We start from the raw sequence: 19973 nt of genomic DNA, 5'->3' as shown, positions 1-19973 counted from the left end.
TTATAGGTTTGTAAACAGAGAAGTTGCAGAAGATGTTGATTTCGGAAGTTTCCGATTAAAGAAAGGACTTGCCATTCAAGTTCCAGTATTTAGTTTGCACAGAGATGAGGACTTATGGTCAGATCCAGAAGAATTCAAGCCGGAACGGTAAGTGAATTTTAACACAAGGAAAGTTATAAAGTTAAAAAATACATATGAACCCAGTGTTTTATTTCTAACAGAAACCTCGAATATATATTTTTGGGAACCTGTGAAATTCTCGATGCAAAGAATAAAATTCCAAATTTCACCAAATGATAAAATACGAGCATTCGAACATTCTATGACTAAAGTACATCTAATCGGATAAGACATTAAGCATCATAAAAAGTCTTTACTGTTAATATTATTTTAAATTGCAATGTTGCAATAATTTGGTAAAATGTGCCAAATCGTTAGCGAAATTCGCCGAACGAGGAAATGTTTAGGAGGTCGCAGTGACCTACCGGACCTCCCATCAGGGCACCCTTGATTCCTGATTAGTTCTCAGAAAGTTGATTAAAATCTAATTTTGCTGAAGACTAATTTTAAAGACAATTTTAAAACGCAGCATTTTTTCTGTACCACGAATTTCCATTTTAATTAAACTTAGTTATGATTTCAAGTACACAATAATAAGTCATTGCATAAAAAAAACTTCAGTCGGAGAAATTCCCGCATATTGGAAAAAATGAGTAACATTTCTTAACAACTTAAGTCAATTTCTAAAAGAAATTTTTGTCACAAAGTTGTAATTTAAGAAGTAAACTGGTTACGAAAATCGGTCCAAACAACTTGTAATTATTCAGGAAATTTACTCAACTGAATTCTATTTCGATTTAGATGCAGAAGGTCATTTTTATTTTTATTGTATAGTGGAGTATTAATACACTACTCCTGTACTATGTACTAGTCCAATCAAATTTGTTTGAATACTATAAAGCAACACATAAGTCAGACTACGTAATCGATTGGTAAACTATATGTTTAATGACTTCAATACGGAAAAACAATCGTAATTATTCAAACCGCTGATATAATATCGATAAAGGATAAATGAAATGCAGGCTGGATTCCCAACTTCCTTTTCGTAATGAGCGGCAAGAGCATATCTTTAAAACAAATAATTTTTTGTGGCTTTTTTTTTCACATTGATCGATTGATTGATGGATAATGTTCGTAGATCACTTCATCAGATAACATAATGCTCCATGAATAAAAAAACTGTTGCTATTGTTCCCTCGATTTGTCTTATTTTACTTTAAAAGTTGTACAAAAAGTTTTTCTCGTAATAGTTTTTTCTAAAATTCAACTGGATTACAAACATTTTAGAAGGTTCAGAGGATAAAACTGTGATTAAAACGAAAGCGTTTTTTTTTTTAAGTTACTTGATATAGGAGCAGAAAACTTCTTCAGAAGTATTTTGTGTCTCACGAACAAACTTATTATGCGTGGGGGGGGGGGGGAGCTCCGGTTCTTGAAATGTTGTTGGTCCGCGTGCTAAAAAAGATTGAGAAAATCCGCAAAAAAATCGTTAATTTCTTTCTTTTGCAGCTTAATTAACTCTTATGCGGAACATTGTATACACGAAATAGAAGCACTTGGAAATACAGGGTTGCTACAAATGATTAATTCGCTTTCGAAACGCTATACTTATACACCTGAAAGTACTGCACGTATAACGGTGAGGAATTAAATTACTAAATTTAATAAAATTACTGCACCGTATGTATACTACCTACCACCTGGTTCATACAATTCCAAATCTTGATGAGTTTCTGGTTATTTTCACTTATGTATTCTTCGTCATTGTACGTGCAAGACTTATGGATATTCAAAACCGAATGATTCATTTGCAGTTACCCTGTATTTAATACTTAAAATTCTACGGACGATTCCAGTGAAAATCGCTTTGATCGCGATCGTTAAGAAAGAAGTTTGTCGCTCTTAAGACTGAGTTATCGGTACCAGCTTTGCCGTTTTCATATGATCGTTAAAAAAATAGCTTTTTCCCAATTGAGAAAAATAAATGCTAATTCATCTGAGATCTCAAAGGATTGAAATTTCGAAGCAATCTTTGATTAAAGTAAAAAACCAACGTAAATACAGCACACATTCTCAAGAAAATACTGCACATAGGTATTTCAAGGCTACAATGGTGCCTCTTTATCAGTGTAAAAGATCACCACACAACCAGAAATACGTGAGAACTAAACGTCAACCACTTGGACACCAGTGCCACGTGATTGTTATTCAGCTCTCTCTCGAGTTTCTGGTTGTGTGATGAGTTTTTGCACTGATAAAGTGGCTCCACTGTAGCCTTGAAATAGCTATAGGCTTTATTTTCTTGAGAATTTGTGATTGCTTTAAGTTGATTTTTCGCTTTAATCATATTGCAGCTTAACGCTTATTTGAACATTTTTCATTCAATCCTTGTTTGTTTAATGAAATTCGCTTTTCTCTTGATTTTAACAGATTTTCAACAGAGAACAAAGGGAAGATGAATCCATTGGCATTCCAAGCTTTTGGTGCTGGACCTAGGAATTGCATCGGGATGAGATTCGCCTTGATGGAAGCCAAACTGGCCCTTGCTCGACTCCTTTCGAAATATCGACTTAAACCATGTGAAAAGACGGAATCGGTGAGTAATTCTAGTTCCCAATGTTAGTTGACCTTAAACTGTAAAAAAAATCCTAAATTTTTACGATACTGGCATCAGGGTTGCGAACTGCTCTGCATTTTGCGGAGTTGTTCCTCAAAAATGGCGAAACTCCGCGGTTCCGCAAAAAAGTTATTTTGCTCCGCCTTTTCCGCCCGAATGTTTTCAAGCTCATATTTTGCAATTTTTTCATGACAAACATGCAAATATGAGAAATTAAAGATGCTTATACTCAAAGATTGAAATGTTGTTTAAGGCTGTTTTATCAATTTAAAAATAATTGTTTCTTACTCGTGCTTAAAACTATTATTAAAGTTCAAAAACAATTTTAGATATGAGGTTTTAGTTATTGTCATTGATTTTTATACAAAACACTGAACTGCTTCGCAAAATTTTAAATTGCTCCTCAAAATTACTACAGATGCTCCTCAAAGTGTTCCTCCAAGGTTGGCAACCCTGTGGCTTCTATATTTCCAGTACTTTTATCGTAAAATCCAATTTTACAGTAACATTCAAAGGCAGAAAAAAACAAGATGGCTGTGGCTAGTTGTGCTGACTAAAAAGAACGAGATAGAAGCAATGGGATTCGAACGTGTCTTTTTATTGTTCGCAGAACGGTTCTCTAACCCCAATACTGAATAAAACTCAAACAGAGAACTGGTAACGCGAAATATATACATACTTTGCGCCGTAAGTCACGTGGGTTACTGATTGGCGCTGCAATAGGTAACTTTTTCCGGTACAATTTATTCTGAAATGTTCCCTGTGCTGTAAACACTCCATTTTACAGTAGCAGTTACGTTAAGTTTTTGCTCAATTTTTAACAGTATGCTACTCACTTTTTGCGAGAAGGATCTCAAACATCTACAAGTAAAAACAACATTTTACGCCTCAATACCACAACTTATTATATCCCCAATTGACTATTCCTACTTCGGGAAGTAATCCATTTTTTATGATCATAACTGAATCTGAAGCAGACGAATACATTTTTTTCGACATAAAAACAAAAGGTGAGTTGTTCAAATAAAATGAACCAGCACTTAGTTTATTTGTCAAAGCATTAACCAATTTATGCTCTTAATAGTATACAGTTTTTGTATACTTGGCAGTAACTACTATAAGGGAAACCACGCATAAATCCAAGCATCAAACAGCCTCATTTTTTTAAGTTTAGATTATAATCGTATATTTCATCTCTAGGATGAAACCGTCTTTTTCAATCCTGAATTTTGTAGGAAAAATCTCAATGCATTTTTGATTTATTATTTAAGAGTTATATATTTGAAACATTAATTGTAATATTAAAGATCATGGTTTAAATAATAGTTGAAAAAAGTTACTGTCCGAGGCACAAAATAATTCAATTTATCAATTAATAGAGCATTGATTAAAGCTTTTAATAGGACACCGAGTAGTACTTCGACTAGATTTATTATACTTAGCTATCAGAAAAACGCATTCGTTACTCAATGTCATTTTTTATCCTTGAAAGAATCTTCGGACTCTTAACTTCATAAGTAATATGACGGTGCAGAGCATTTTTGAAAAATAAATAAATAAATAAATATTAATAAAAATTGTGTTTTCGATTAAATTGGATTCCTGCATAATTTGCTGGACACTTTAGCGCCATGACTCAGAAATATGTTATAGAAAACAGAGCAATCAAAGCAAAACAAAACAATCTTCTCGTAAATCCAAATGAAAATTAAATCTTTGTCAATTTTACAAATCGAGAGGTATAATTCTGTACCTCAGAGTCAGGCTAACGTAAGCTCAAAAATTGTGAATCTCAGTTTATTAGCATGTAGAATCCAACTCCGCATTGAGCCATATGAACGTAATATTATAAAAAAAAAATCATTATATCAATTCACCAGTGTTAAAAGAGCGCGAGTCAAATCCTTCGTATGCACCAATCGACCATTTTTTCACTCTCGTGTAAAGTAGCGCTCATGTGACTTACGTTAGTCTGACTCTGAGATACAAAATTAACACTTTTAAGTACAGCTACGAACTTCAACGAGCAACAAAACCAGACACATAATTGAATGTTAAAGCAATAGTAATATCGAAATTTCAATAAATCATGTTTTGTCCGAATACTCATTATATCATATTTTAATCTATATATATAAAAATTCTCGTGTCACGATGTTTGTTCGGGGTAAACTCCGAAACTACTCAACCGATTTTTATCAAATTTCATACCTATGTGTCATTTGGTCCAACTTAAAAGATAGGATAGTTTTTATAATTTTTTATTGCGAATTCAATATTAATTATACAATAATAGGTGAATTAATTGTTTAGTTCTAAAAAATTTTAATAGATGGCGGTTTAAGTTAATTAATTGATATAACTCTAACGTTGTATAACTTACTGCTAAAAACTCTATGATAAAAAAAAAACGTTACTTATCGATTTCGTAGAACGTTTCGGGATTTTACATGTTTTTATTAACTTCTTGAGTAAAATCAACTATCTTTGTCAAAACGTTTCCTGAATTGCTACAAACTGCAGGGTTTCTCACTTGTGTAAAAAATATTTTTTTCCTACCAGTATCAAGATTAACTAAACCTATTTAATAAATGTGTCGGTTTGTGTTCGATAACGGTTCGTCCAGATAAACGTTGCTCCCATTGAGAGAGAAAAATGTCTGGAGCACAAAGCTTTGGACGAGTTGCATTCGACCTACTCGCTTGGTAGTCTCTCTTAGCGTTGACGACATTGCATTAACGCTATCAGCGCTTTCTTGGATGTGCAGGAGAGTGCCAAGCTTTTATATTAAGCTTACGTTTGGCGTCTCTGAAGGTGCCAGACACATAACCGGTTTAAACCAAGAAAACTACTGAATTCTTGAAAAAGGATGCACGATAATTTCTGGAAGATTACTGAAGTTGAGCGGAAAACTTTTTTTTTTTCTCTTTTTTTCTAAGACATATATGATATCATTAGTTCTTGGCAAGATACGGTCGCAACAGAAAATTGCATTGTCAGGCATTGCTGCTAGATATTGTTTAGATGGTAGACGAACAGCAAATTTAGCTTTAAAGTTGCCTATTAGATATTTATAACAAGCCAAACGCTATGTGTAAAATTAAAGAAAAAACGCGGAATGGCTGTAGTGTTGCAAAAGAGTGCAATTATAATTTTGGGTAAGTGTACTATGGCCCATGAGCAAAAGCATTCATTTGAAGCAGAGAATAGGAGTATGCAAGATTTGAAAGACAACGATAAACTTTTAGATGGTATTGTCTGAATACTGTCTGGGGACTTCCGGTAGACATTACCAGTTATTCCGATTAAATCAACGCATGTTTAAAACAATCGTTTTTATAGCGTAATGCCGATATAATGCGATTGACCGTAAACATGCAAGTACAAATGCACAATTATCTATTCGCTCAAGTATTTTCTAAGCAATTGCTGGGTATTGGAAACGGTGAAATTGAACTGCATCAAAATACACAGTACATCAAATAGCGGGACACAATTTCTGCTTTGCGTTTGAGACGAAAAGTGAACTAATTGAGAGCGTATTCCCGGATACATCAGTTTTTTAAAAATCATAATTGCCTCTTTGATCGCGCTATTTGGGCAGCAAAAAACGTTTATACAAACGCAATTAATTTTGAAATGCAACATTTGTTGCCCGGTAATTTGAAGTCATTTAAATCAATCGATGCAATTGTAGATGAGAGCAAATCCGTAAAGTTTCCAACTGAACTTTAAATTCTCTGGAATTCCAGGAATGACACCACACTATCTCCAGCTGAAAATCTGTTCACCGATTAATCTTCTGCATAATTTAATTCCATCTAAATTTTGCAAATATACATGTATAGTTATCAAAAGCATCACCGGAAATGTTCTTGAAGCAACAATTTTCACGGGAAATTTTAAAGGAAAAACCGCCATATCTATTCGTGTAAGCAAAAGACAGATTAACAAAAATATTGTGAATAAATTAGTACAAAGATAATTTTCAATTTTAATAATTTCAAACAATCGAAACAATATTTTGAGATCAATGTTATCTACTTTATTTATAAAGTTGAATTTTTATAACTTATCAATTTATTTGGTATATTTTGTGAGAAGTCATTGATTAAAAACTATAGTTAAAGCTTAGATGAATAAAATGTACATACAAAAATTTGTATGTTGGTTAATGCTTAAGTTCAACATTCCGGTACTTTACCTATCACTTTTAAGTTATTTTGCACGTTTGGACGAAGTACTTACTAAATTTACTAAACGTAAGTATGGTAAAGTAATGCTTTTACTATAGGAAATTTAGTTAATACTTACTAAATTTAAAAAGTTTCTACTTCGGCCAAACTTGAGCATTCTCAATTCCCTGTGATTTAAAATCAAATGAACTTTTTCCAGCTTTGTTAAAAATATTAATTTAATCGTTTGAAAATAATGAACAAAAAAATATTTCCATTCACAGCCACAGCAACGCGTGGCTGGGTCAGCTAGTAGTTATATATAATAAATGAGAAGACGTTTCTAAATTTGAATGTTAAGTTATTCACATTGAATAAAATCACCATTAAAGTGCCTGCTATGTCAGTCACGCCCACTAACGCATTTACTACTGTTAATACATTTAAATATTCCTGTTTTGTTTCTTTAGAAGAGAGAGTTTTGCCAGCCCAATTAATATCATTCATTCAAAATTTACTTAGTTCAGCGTTTAATAAGTAGAAAAATATCTTCTTCGAAATAGCTCTACTATCTGTGGAAATATTTTTAAAAAAAAGTTACGAAGTTGATCAGCCAACAGGTAATGGTGCGCAACTAGCCACAAAAACGAGTTTTACAAAGAACTGATTGATAAGTTGTTGATCAAACGGACAGTAGTGCTTGACTATTGCTGAAATGAATAGCTGTACAAAATTTTGATAGGAAAGTCGATTCAAACTGTTTAAACGATTTCTATGAAATTCTGATTATGAAGCTAAGAAAAGCACTTTTTACTTTCTGGTCTAATCAAAGAAGACTTCTTGTATGACACGAAATTTATCCCCTCAAACCTTCTATTGGTGATTTCAGTTAATTAGTCAATAATGTTCTTTTGTTTGATTTTAGGAACCAATTCCTCTGAAAGTGTCTGGAGCAACAATAAATCCTAAGAACGGAGTGCATATCAAAGCAGTTCCACATGAAATTAGTTAAATGTTTTTTAGTTCAAAAAAGAAGGCATCTTTCATAATATTGAATATTTTTAAAGCGTCGATGTTTGGAACTCAGTTTCTGCACACATGTTTTTTACGGTTAAATTATGTCAGCTGTGATAAAATGTAAATAAATCAATAAATTTTTTAATAAATGTGCTTTACTCTTTAGAATTATAAGAAACACATTTTCTCAATTTTCAGGACTGAAATTTTAGTTTTAAAAGCGGAGTTTTACACAATGTTTGGTCACGTTATATGTTTGGGGGGGGGGGGAGGATCAGGGGCGTTTCCTCGACAAATTCTGGGATTTTTCTAGTACTAACAAAATTGAAATACACAAAAACTTACCAAATTTTCTTTCTCTCATTCTTTTTCGTTACTTTAATAAACATTTAGCTAGACAGTAATATATGTATGGCAGTAATAAAATCCTTAAATGAAAAATTATCATATAAGCTTTGCGCTACAATATGATTAAAGTGAAAAACCAACGTAAATAAAGCACACATTTTTCTTCAAAATTTCCTTTAACATTTGTGCTTTATTTACGTTGGTTTTTCACTTTAATCAATAAAAACCTTATTACATATAACGTACTAAATAAGGCAAATAAATTTTGAGCCTCAGTAGTTTTAAAGTTATAATTTGAAGTCTCAAATTGGTCCAAAACCAGAAAAATTATGTATAATTCAATGGACATTTAAGTTTAAAAGTTGCCGAAAAAAATCTAAGCAACAATCAAACATAAATAGAAACCATCGTGGGAAATGCACATTTTTTGTTTTTCTTTTCGCAAAAAAAAAAAAAAAAAAAAAGAGGCAAAAGTTAGTGAGAAGCTAAAGCCTCCTTTAGTTCTCTCCCCGCCACTTCAGCTACGAACTGAAAAAGAGATTTCAAGTCTTGAAACACCTGTTTATCGTTTACGTAAAACTTTTTATTTTTGAATCACCGGTTTGAATACCGGTTTTCTATTGTATTCGGTTCCTACTAAGTACTAACTACCAAAGGAGTGATCAAAACAGAAAAATGCATATGAATCATTTTAATACACACTATAAAAAGACCCTCAGAAGCAATAATCAAATATAAATAGACATCATGAGTAATGCACAACTTTTGCTTTCTTTTGATAAAAACCATACCCAAGAGTTTTTGCTTTTAGTTTTTTCGCTTTAGGGAAGACAGCGGGACTTACATCCTTAAACAATTGTTTAACTTGATGAAAGACATTTTACTTTTGAACTACACATATCGGTGTTTCTTCTGTATCAAATCTTATTGAGTATTGAAGAAGAAAAATGTATACCAATACATTCTGGTATTTATTTACGCAAATGAAAACTTGTAACTTTACTCAAAATAAACTTACCCATATTACGACTTAAAACGCAAATTCGCTGAAACTAATAATGTTTTCTTTTAACATGGGTAAATTCTCAGTTCAAACAAATGTCTGCTGAATTTAAATTTTCAGTCTCGAATGAGCGCTGCATTACATATGCATGCAGTTAAAAACTTCACTATTTATACATACTGAGAAAAGATTTCTTAATATTGAACGAAAACATTGCGGCATCTTAAAATCAGACATTAAGCCGGAGCAAATATTAGGCTTTCGCCTTCATTAAGCATGTAAAGCATGGCTTCTTCTCTTTCGATAAATATTTTGAACTCTTAATTTCCTAGCATGAATTTTTGAAGAGTGCGAGTTGACTTTGTTTCCAGTTTGTTAGAAGTTGAAATCTAATTAGTGGTGAAATGTAAAATTAAAATAAACAAATAAATAAAATAAATAAACAGCAGTCATTTTATATTACAATTGAAACCATTTCCTTACAAACGTTTCAACAATAAGACAAAATAAGTGAAACAAACAATTGAAAATTAAAATTCATCTAATTTATACAGAAATGGGGGTACTAGAGATATAAATGCTACTACACTTTTATATCTATTTAAGACATTGTTTGTAACTTGATTTCGCTCTTTATTGCATGAATTCAAAAAAGTTGCAAGAAAGTTTTCTCCGTTTGAGTTCCAGTAAGAATAAAAAAATTTTGAAAAAAAAAAAAAAAATAGAACCGACTTCAAAATTGCTCTAAAAAGTGAAAAATAATTTTATTCTTTAAACACCTTCGATAATACTTTTAAACATAATTTTTGAAGTTGGCGCAAAAACGATCGATAAAATCATTCACAGCCATAACTCAACTACAAGTATAAATTTAACCAGGTCCAGTTTCTTCACTACCACATGCATTACGCATTGATGACAGCATATTTGAGTAACGATATAAATGTTTCGTTCCTAAGTTTGGATGATTTTTTGATAAAAATATGAACGAAGCATGGTTACAATGGATTTTACTTTTTGTTTTTGCGCCAACTTCAAAAATTATGTTTAAAAGTATTATCGAAGGTGTTTAAGGAATAAAATTATTTTTCACTTTTTAGAGCAATTTTGAAGTCGGTTCTATTTTTTTTTCAAAATTTTTTTATTTCATTCTTTTTAGTGTAAATGTAGATATTTCAGTAAAAGTAAGAAGTTACCTAGTAAGAAGTGCGGCTCTATATCACTGTATTGCTTTAGAAAAGCCTTTATTCAAAATTATCATTACAATTACTATTAATGTTACAGTTATATGGCACCAAACTTTTATAACAATGAGTTTCATATTGTCGCGTAGATGAAGATAGCGAAGACAATGTGAAAGCCAAATGAAGCGAATACTCGTTAGTCTCAACTCGAGATCTTTATTCAGAACCACGAATGAACGTTACATCTCCTTATATACAACTTGAAAAAGTGCTGGAACTTTCCAGACTTGAAAAGATACAGAAATTAATAGAACATTCGAGAAAATACGGGAAACAGTAGAAACGAAATTTTAGTAAAATTCACTTTGTCCTAGTCGGGATTTGAACCCGGGTTGCTCGTGTGGGAGACGAGAATTCTACCACTGAGCCACCGTTATCCACGGATGAAAAGAGCGAACTTCGCTACAATATGATTTTAATCATTTAATAGGGAAATTTACTGTTTTTTGCCCATAACTTTTTATCTAAAGAACAAATATGGTCAAACAAAGTAATGGGACCTAAGTTGAGCCATCCTCTATCCATTAAAAAAAGAATCATCAAAATCGGTTCACTAGGTGAGACGCTATGAGTGGACAAACAAAAAAAAACATACATACGGTATGAACTGATAACCGCCTCCTTTTTGAAGTCGGTTAAAAATAAAACAAGAAACTCCTGAATGCAGAATTATTTACTGAAATGCATCTAGACTGCAAGGCTGTGTTACAAATTTACAGCATGATCATGAACTTGCTTTACTGACCAGATTTCAATTCAAATGTAAAATATGTGACGAAAGTCCTTATATTTTCAGTATGACAGTCCTTCTTCTCCCATTTGAAACATGTACGTTATGTAAAACCTTTGCCTCGGTTTGTCACTCCCATCCCCATTAGGTTAAAGTATATTAAAAGCAAAACTCAAAATCTCTAAAGCATAAAGTGAAGGGTTAATGAATAAGAAATTATACAGAGACTGTACTAAGTAATGAGAATAAATTCACACGAATAAAAATGCTTTACAGATAATGTTACAAAACCTTAGTAGTCTTCAAAGTATGCTCCTTGAGTATCAATACACTTCTGTAGGCGAGTTTTCCACGCTTCGTACGCTCCCTGAAAGTCAGCAAATGATACATCTTTCAGAGCACGCGTGCAAGCTCAAAATGCAGCAAAGCATTGAACAGAGTTAAACAATCAAGTTTTGCAGAAAAGATGGAAACAGACGGGTCAACAGAGTGCGATCAGAAGTGACCACTGATAGGAAGCTTCATCATGACAATGCACCATGTTTCGTGGTTACAGAGTACCTAATGAAAAGTGGCAGCAAGTGGCGTTATCCCCTACAGACTTTTTCGTCTTTCTCAAAGTAAAGTCTCCCTCAAAGAATGCTAACACGGAGCCTTAGATGCTGTCAAAGTGACATAGCACGAGTGGCTTGCACTCGTGCTATGAAGAATGTTTCATTTGCTGACTTTCAGGGAGTGTACATAAGAGTGGAAAACTCGACTGCAGAAGTGAGTTGATATTTGAGGAGCATACTTTGAAGACTAGTTAAGTTTTGTTGCGATATACGCAAAATATATTGATTTGTTGATTTATTTTCTTTACTTAAAATACAGACCCTGTAAAACATGAAAATGAACTTTTGCGTCGACTGTACACTGTATAGTTAAATATTTAACGTGATGAAGCACTGCTGTCTTCAGTTTACAAGTGCCGTCTACAATCATAATTGTAGTAGGTACCCATGTTTGGGTTCAGTTTCTAGTTTAGAAAGGGATCATTACTTGAGTATGAGCGCAGAAATCAAGAGAATTCGTCATATACAGGGTCATCATTTCAATTTTTTCCGGAGGGAGGGGTACAAAAGGCGTATGTTTTTTCTTTGTTTTTTTTAATTGGAAAACAGAAAAACACGCCCACGTTTATGCAAAACCGGCCAGCAGAATTTCTTTCAGCAGTTTGAGAAGAAAATCTAAAATCCCAAAAATAGTCTGCAAGATAAACCGATATTTGTTTAATCGTTAAATCTAAGCGAGCACCGAGAAATATTTAAAAATAATTTGCTTAACTTTAAAAATACACGGGCTCATGTGCAGAAAAAAGAGGGCATTTTCCTTGAATGTGTAATAAGCAAAAGCTCTATCAAAAACTGCAGGTTGTATTTTCTTTCTTTTTCAAAACGTGAAAATGATTGGTAGATTTTATTTTGTATCCCATTTCCCACGATGCTAAATTCTTGTTGTAAATGCAAGGAAGAAAGTACGATCGACTAAATTTTTGAGTCTTTTTTTTTTTTTCTGATTTTCATTGGAGGGGCGGGGACGTGAAATATGCTTGTAGGTAGGATGAAAATAAAGCCCACCGGTTGGCGTCTCATAGGGTTCCACTTACCAATCTCTGGTAGGCGAAATATGTTTTCAAATCTTTACTGGTCGTGGTTAAAAAAAGAGAGGGGGGATAGTATTCCGGTCTTGGGATGTTTCAGCAGAACAATGACAAAAGAACGTTACTGGTAATTCTCCGCAAACTTTTTCCTGTTCTCTAGTTCTAAAAAATCAAATCATTCTAATGACTATTTTATTCTTTATCAAAAAGAAGTGTCGAACACTGCGCAACTACTGAAACTGCTTCAAAAGTAAAAACGCCTTCACGAAAGTAATTTTTTACTCTTTGGTTTTGCAACCGTTGATTTTGTTAGCTTTTGAGGTATAATAGAAGAGCTGAAAAAATGCATACCTAACATCTAAGTTGGTAACGTGTTTCCTTGGGGCCGCTTTGAAATACTTAAGATATATAGGGGGGCAGATGGGGTAGGCAATGACGAATTAAAAGAGGCGGGGGCGATCGCCACCCCGAAATAAATTGATAAAAACCCACATCAGAAATTCTTTCAGCAGTCTGCGACGTACATTAAAAAAATCAAAAATAGTCTGCAAAATGAATCGACATTGAATTAATTGCAAAATCTAATTCAGCACCGAACAATGCTTAAAAATAAGATATTAAAGTTAAGAGCTACTAGAACATGCTACCAGTGCATTCATTATATGACGGAAAATACGTACAAATCTTCGCTGACTGAAATGTTAGATTATTTTTAGTTAAAAAGCTTCTTTTTTTTTTGGCTCCATCTAAGAAATAGTCGGCAGACTTTTCTATGAATCTGTTGCGTATGTTGCAGCATCACGCTGTTCCTGAAACCGGCAGTAAAAACATTAAATTTTTTCAATTCTTGGGACTCCCCTTGATCACGCTAATTGACGGGTCTGCTTACACATACGAGGAGAAAAAGGTTAACAGTATGAAATTACTTGTAAATTCAACATTTGCACAGAAATAAAAAGGTCAGAGAATTCCCCCTGAAAATTCCAAAATTGTACTTCTAAAAACGCAATTTATCTTTGGTTGTATGAAGACGGAAAGTTTAATGGCACATTGAACTTCCAAAACGCAATTTTAGAAGATCTGTGATGATGTAAAAAAAGGTTTCTGGGAACCCGGAAACATTACAAAAATTTTACTTCTAAAAACGCAATTGTAGCCCATCTTTGATGACGATAGACTGTTAGAGGAAGGTTCGAAAATCCACTCCGGAATTTTTGCAATCGAAGTTTCAAGAAATTAATTTGAGTAATTATCTTTCTTCCCATTTTAATTTCCATTTGAAACAAATTTTGGCTATCCATGCATTTTTTTCTAGTTTTGCTGTGCTTTTCGTAATGATATTATGATCTTTAAAGTATTACGCCGGCTCCACACTCTCCAACGAGAGCACAAGACAAGACAAGGGGTAGAGTGTGGATGGGGAACTCGGCGCCTTTTGGTGTCTCTCGCGAATGTCTCGCGTTGCCTCCAGTAAATGTCGGTAAATTGTTCCCGAGTCAAAGGAGCGCGAGAGGCTACTGCAGCGCCATCTGTCCGCCGCGCGGAATTTGCTTTGTTTTGGTTTTCTGAAAGCAAATCGCAGTTCGCCATGTCTAATAATTAGGTTTGGAACAACTCTTTGGAGTTGAAATTTTTGGAAATTTTTCAAACAGAGTCTATAATTTGGAACGCAAAGCACACAGATCATAAAAATAAGCAAACGGTTTGATGCATGGAATCGCATTTCTTCTGGCTGCTTCTTATGTAAAATGACCCCTTGTTTCCAAATACGACCACCTTTCCCCCATCTCGGCCCCCTTTTAGATTTTCCCCCACCCCTTCTTTAAATCAGAGCCATTTTTTTAAAACTTGGAGTGGGAAAAGAGCATTACAATAACCGTAAACATTACCCAAAATGACTAGAGATGTGCAAAGCTCAAAATTTTGTGCATATGTAGCAACAAATAAAACTTGCCCCCCCCCAAATTCAAAAATGGGGGATTTTCTACACAAATTGGTACGTGTAGGAGGAAAACGGAGATCATATTTGGATTCAGGTGGTCAATTAGCAGAAGAATCAGGCGGAATAGCCTCAGAATCATTTGAAAGTTTTTTTTGCTGCGCAGTGTGTTTGGGGGGGGGGAGTGCCCCCCATGTTTTCCTTTTTGCCACATATGCACAAGATTTTGAGCTTTGCACATCTCGTACGGTTAATGTTTACAGTTAATATAATGCTCTTTTCCCCTTCCAAATTAAAAAAAAATGGCTCTGAATCAGAGGAGGGGTATGGGAAGTTCTAAAAAGGGGGGCGAGATGGGGGAAGTGGTCGTATTTGGAAACAAGGGGTCATTTTACCTTAGAATCAGCCAGAAGAATGTCTTTTCGAATGAAAACCTGCGATTCAACTCGTATGCAACGTGCGACATGGACAAGACACTTTTTTTTTTAAATTTCTTTTACATCGCGAAAATTTTTTTGGATATAGGAGTCATTCATAGAAGAGAGTCTTATAACTCCCATTCTGCACCGAAATTTTTTTTACAAACATCTTTTTTAAAAAAGCAGAATAAAAAGATCGTTTTTCGTTATTTTTCTAATATTTGGGGGGGGGGGGGGGTATACACCCCAAGTCCCCCTTTTTGCGATCGGTGTCCATAATCTTGAACTTTGAACTTCTCTTGCCCATCAAAACTATTATTAGCAGTTAATATAAAGCTCCTTTCACCTCCAAAAAAAAAAAAAAAAAAAGTTGCTCTAAAACTAAGGAAATTTTTAAAAAACTTGGGGGGGGGGGGACTTTAATAAAATTGGGACGTATAGGAGGAAAACGGAGGTCATATTCGGATTCAGGGGGTCATTTTACATAAGAATCAGCCGACAAAATGTCAGAAGCATTTCGAAGGGTGTTTTTTTTTTTGCCGCACAGTGTAATTTAATGCTATGAAAATCATGAGTACAGATCTTTATATTTTATTTTTATAATTAAATTGTATAATATTGTGGCCATTTTTGGTTATAATCTTAATTTTTAAATTCACATTTGTTGTCATAAAACAGTTTCATAAAAATAGCGGATAAACATATTTGTCAACCACCATCTCTTCTTCCTCGACTTCTTTTTTGCCTTCTTGGTGTTGTAAATGTGTAGGTAGTTGTATGTAAAAAGAATACAGGCACATCGCAAAGTCTGCATCTACTTCGTGGTCCATTTTGTAAACAAACAAGCGGATTGACAGTTGAAACGCGCGCGAATGCTTGTGACATCACCGGCTTCTGCGTGCGCAAACACCTCGCCCGAGAGTGTGAACGGCTCTCTCGTTCAACGCTTCCCTCGCCATGACGTCACAGATCTCTCGGCAAAAAAAACCTCTCGTGCTTTTCAGGGAGAGTGTGGAGCCGGCATTAGAAATGTTCACATTCCGGCTGGCGCTGTAAAGCTATCATGTTTATCTATCGATTCGGTTTTTCAAATGAACTTGACATGGGTTTCAAATAACGTAGCGAATACTTTTGGCTTCGTTAAATAAATAAATAAATTTGTTGCGTACATTTCGGCGGTCTTTTGTTAGGTAATCTTAATAAAACAGATTATCATATATTCCTAAATAATATTTTAAAATTGCATATCTTTTTAACTTTATAGAAAAAAAACTTTTCGTATTTTTTTCCCCTTCATTTCTCCCCCAATCATATCGTATTTTTTCATTCATTAATTTTCCCCTCTTCCCTTTTCTTTTTTTTAAAATTTCATGTGTTTAAAAATCCCCACTCTTTTTTTAACACCAATAAATTGAATTTAAGGCCATTTTTGAAAAAAAATGGTAGAGTGTGACCCCCCCCCCCCCCTGGTGACTTTCCTGTTCCCTTGATCAACTCAAAGCTATAGTTGGATACTTCGTTCACATAACTTCAATATTATTACTGTATGTATAGGACAATAGCTATAAATCGTAGAAATCATTTCAAAGATTATATAATTTTTTTAGCACTAGGTGTGTTGTCGAGTAAACTCATGTGGGAAGAGGGGAACTATGCACTCTTAATTTTACTTATTTGTAATAGATTTAGGGTCCTATCACTCATTAATCGCGCCTTAATTAAGATTGATAAAATTTCCCGAGCATATATCTCTTAATGAATAGTGATTTTTTTTCTTAATAATAAGCGACGTGTAGGAGTCAGAGGCATAAATACTGACATCTGAGTACCCCAATCCTACAAATTCTACAAAAAACCTCTCTTGGCTGTCCTTTTCTGCCTGGCTGCCAAGCAGCGGAAACATTTGAAACTTCAGAACCAGACTTAACCAACCGAACTAAGTCTGATATAGGTACGGAAAGTTTAATAAAAAGAATAAAATTGAAGTTTAAAAATTTTAGGGCCCCTTCCGACTCCGGACCCCCCGCGTTGCTGGATCTTGCGGCACGTAGTTATGCCACTGGCCAATTGACATAAAAGTAGAGAGTTGAAACAAGCAGAAAAATCTTTTAACGAAAGAAATGCTTAGAAAAATTGCAATGCATTGTTAACCGACTTCAAAAAAGGAGGTTATGATTTCGTATTGTTATGTATGTTTTCGAATTATTCCAAAACTACTGAACCGATATGAATTTTTTTATTTTTGTTTGGAAGGGTATACTTTTCAGATAGTCCCATTGTAATTTGGTATGGATCTGATAAGGGGTCCCGGAGAAATCTAAGAAACTTTAAATTTCATACGTCATGGTCACGTGGTGTTGCTGTGATCGGTGTATTTTCACACCTAAGGTTTTGGCTTTCTCTTAAACGATATTTAATTCTCGCGACACATGGATGATTAATTTTCTCAACGCTGCGCCGCATGGTAATTTTTTATTATAGGTGTTACTAATGTACTTATTACTGCGTAACAAAGCAGTAAATTAAATATATTTTGCTACTTTAATAGTTGAATCAATTACCTTAATATTTTATTTACTAATAAATAACTTTATTTAGGCACTAAAAAATAAAGTTCTTTATTTAATATTCCAATTTTTAAATATACTTAGTGTTCAATTGAGAAGCAATTGAATACAGAACACCTCTCCCCCACGATTTAATTTATATTCTTTAATTATATACATTATAACTGTGTATGATTTCTGAAGTTTGACCAATATTCTAGATTTACTATTTCACGATGCCGCCAGTTCAATTTGAAATTAGGGTTATATTAATTAGCAGGCTTCAAAAAAAGGAGGAGGTTCTGAACTCGTCGGATTTGTTTTTCCTTTGTACAATGTTCCATAAATACTCGAAGACACCTGTACCCAGGGGCGTGCACAAGGAGGGGGAGGGACACCTGTTGACCCGGGCCTGAGTCTGGAGGGGGCACAATATTTTTGTAACTAACGGTGAAATATAGGGGTAAACAATAAGGAGAGAGGCCCGGAAAAGTCATTTATGATGGACTCCAAAATTTCTGTGCACGCCCCTGCCTGTACCGATAAGGAAAAGTCTTTTTTTGTTTGAAGCAGCATAGTTTCTCGGCGGTCTAATGTTAATCAAGTTCAGGTTTAATGAAATTGAGAGAGCTCTTCAAATATCATACTCACATTTAAATCGATTTGTACTTTATAAACTTTGTATATCGTCTCACTTAGTGACCGGTTTTTATGCTTTTTTTGTTTAGTGGTGGTTTTGTTTAGGGGTGGTCTAACTTAGGTTCCAAATCTTTTATTTACCCTATTTGTTCTTTAGGGAAAAGTTAAGGGTAAAACAATAAATTTCATGCAATTTCCCTCACAAACTATTAAATATAAAATCCATTGATAAACAAAGGCCATAAAACAAAGGTTTACATTTTCTTTACATATAGTTAAAGAAAGTACTAAAAATATATATTATTAAGAGTAATGATAATGAAAATTTTGAATTAAGGATTCTCTGAAGCAAACATAAAATTCATTCTAGTGGAATTTTTAATCTTCATCTATAGTAGGGCCATGTGAAGAAACATGCGACTTTTATCACGAGTTACATGACACAAATTGCGAAACATAAATTACAATTTACAATATTACAATTCTAAAATTTTCAATTTTACTAATTTAAACTTAAAGCGATTTCGTTTTTTTTCTAGTGACTCGTGCATTTGCTTTTGGAAAGCAAACTTTGATAAAGTTGAACAAATGATGAAGACAATTTTTTTTGTACATAGTTACGCATTTGAAAAAGCCTTTCTTCACAGTCGTCGGAAGTCTCCGAGACGCTCGCCTTGTTATTTACACCACTAAAAAGCAAAAAATAAATCACTTTTAAGTAAAAAAAAACCGCCTTCAAAAAATACCCAGGAACTAAAAAGTAAAAAATAACTGATTACACTTACATTCTATTTCCTACCCAAACATAGAAAAGAAATTTATTTTACAATTCCAGTACAAAAATCAACTAAACTAAACACCGAATTATAAAATAAACACTGATTTAAATTACTATACGATGAATTATTTTAAATACCTAACTAATTATATACGATCTCTTAATTTTTAATAACCTTTTGAAGTCGGGGCCTCCTATAAACTACTACCTAACGTAACTGAGTAGGTTTAGTTTTTTAAAGACGAATTTCGCGTATAAATAAATTAGTGTTAAATTCAGGATTCGGTGGATTGTCACTTAGACAATAATTTCGCATGAAATAGTTTGTCTTCTCAATAAACAAGACAGAAAACTTAAACCAGACACATTGAAAATTTACTTTAGGGGCGGTTTTGAAATATTTTGAGGAAAATATGCACTCTAAAAGTGGTGTAAGGATGTATACATGACCATGAACTGTCTCAGACTCATAATTTTCTCTTGCTGATTCTTCCATAATTAGAACCATTCATCCATTTGTAAGGAAAATCTGACAGAGAGCACGTATTCTTTCCTCAAAGGAAGTACTCACAGGTTGCAATAAACCAGATTACTCAACCTAAAGTTTCTTCATAAAAATAAATATAATTCTCGGAAATCATGAAAGTAGTATCATGAAGTTTTCTATTAGTTGATCCGGATGTATATATTTTTTAAATTCTTGAATAAATTAAAGAAAACAATTTGGTTTCAGCAACTAATTGTTTTATGTGAAAGAAATTTAAAACTCTTTTTCGCCAGAATGTGAATCTAATTGACTTAAATAAATCATAA

General features: G+C 33.6%; 1 protein-coding gene across 1 annotated transcript in view; it reads left to right on the top strand.

Annotated features, from left to right (window-relative positions):
* LOC129219320 (cytochrome P450 3A24-like) overlaps nt 1-7990 on the top strand; it is a 43879-nt gene extending 35889 nt beyond the window's left edge. The window contains exons 12-14 of the mRNA XM_054853673.1: nt 7-147; nt 2494-2659; nt 7781-7990. Coding sequence (XP_054709648.1) covers nt 7-147; nt 2494-2659; nt 7781-7867 — 394 coding nt within the window. The 3' untranslated portion in view covers nt 7868-7990. The remainder of the gene's footprint in view (nt 1-6; nt 148-2493; nt 2660-7780) is intronic.
* The last annotated feature ends 11983 nt before the right edge of the window (nt 7991-19973 follow it).

The sequence above is a fragment of the Uloborus diversus genome, chromosome 3, assembly GCF_026930045.1.
Source record: "Uloborus diversus isolate 005 chromosome 3, Udiv.v.3.1, whole genome shotgun sequence".
In the NCBI taxonomy this organism is placed as follows: domain Eukaryota; kingdom Metazoa; phylum Arthropoda; class Arachnida; order Araneae; family Uloboridae; genus Uloborus; species Uloborus diversus.
The sequence above is the reverse complement of the archived record's forward strand: the minus strand, read 5'-3'. Positions and strand labels throughout refer to the sequence as shown.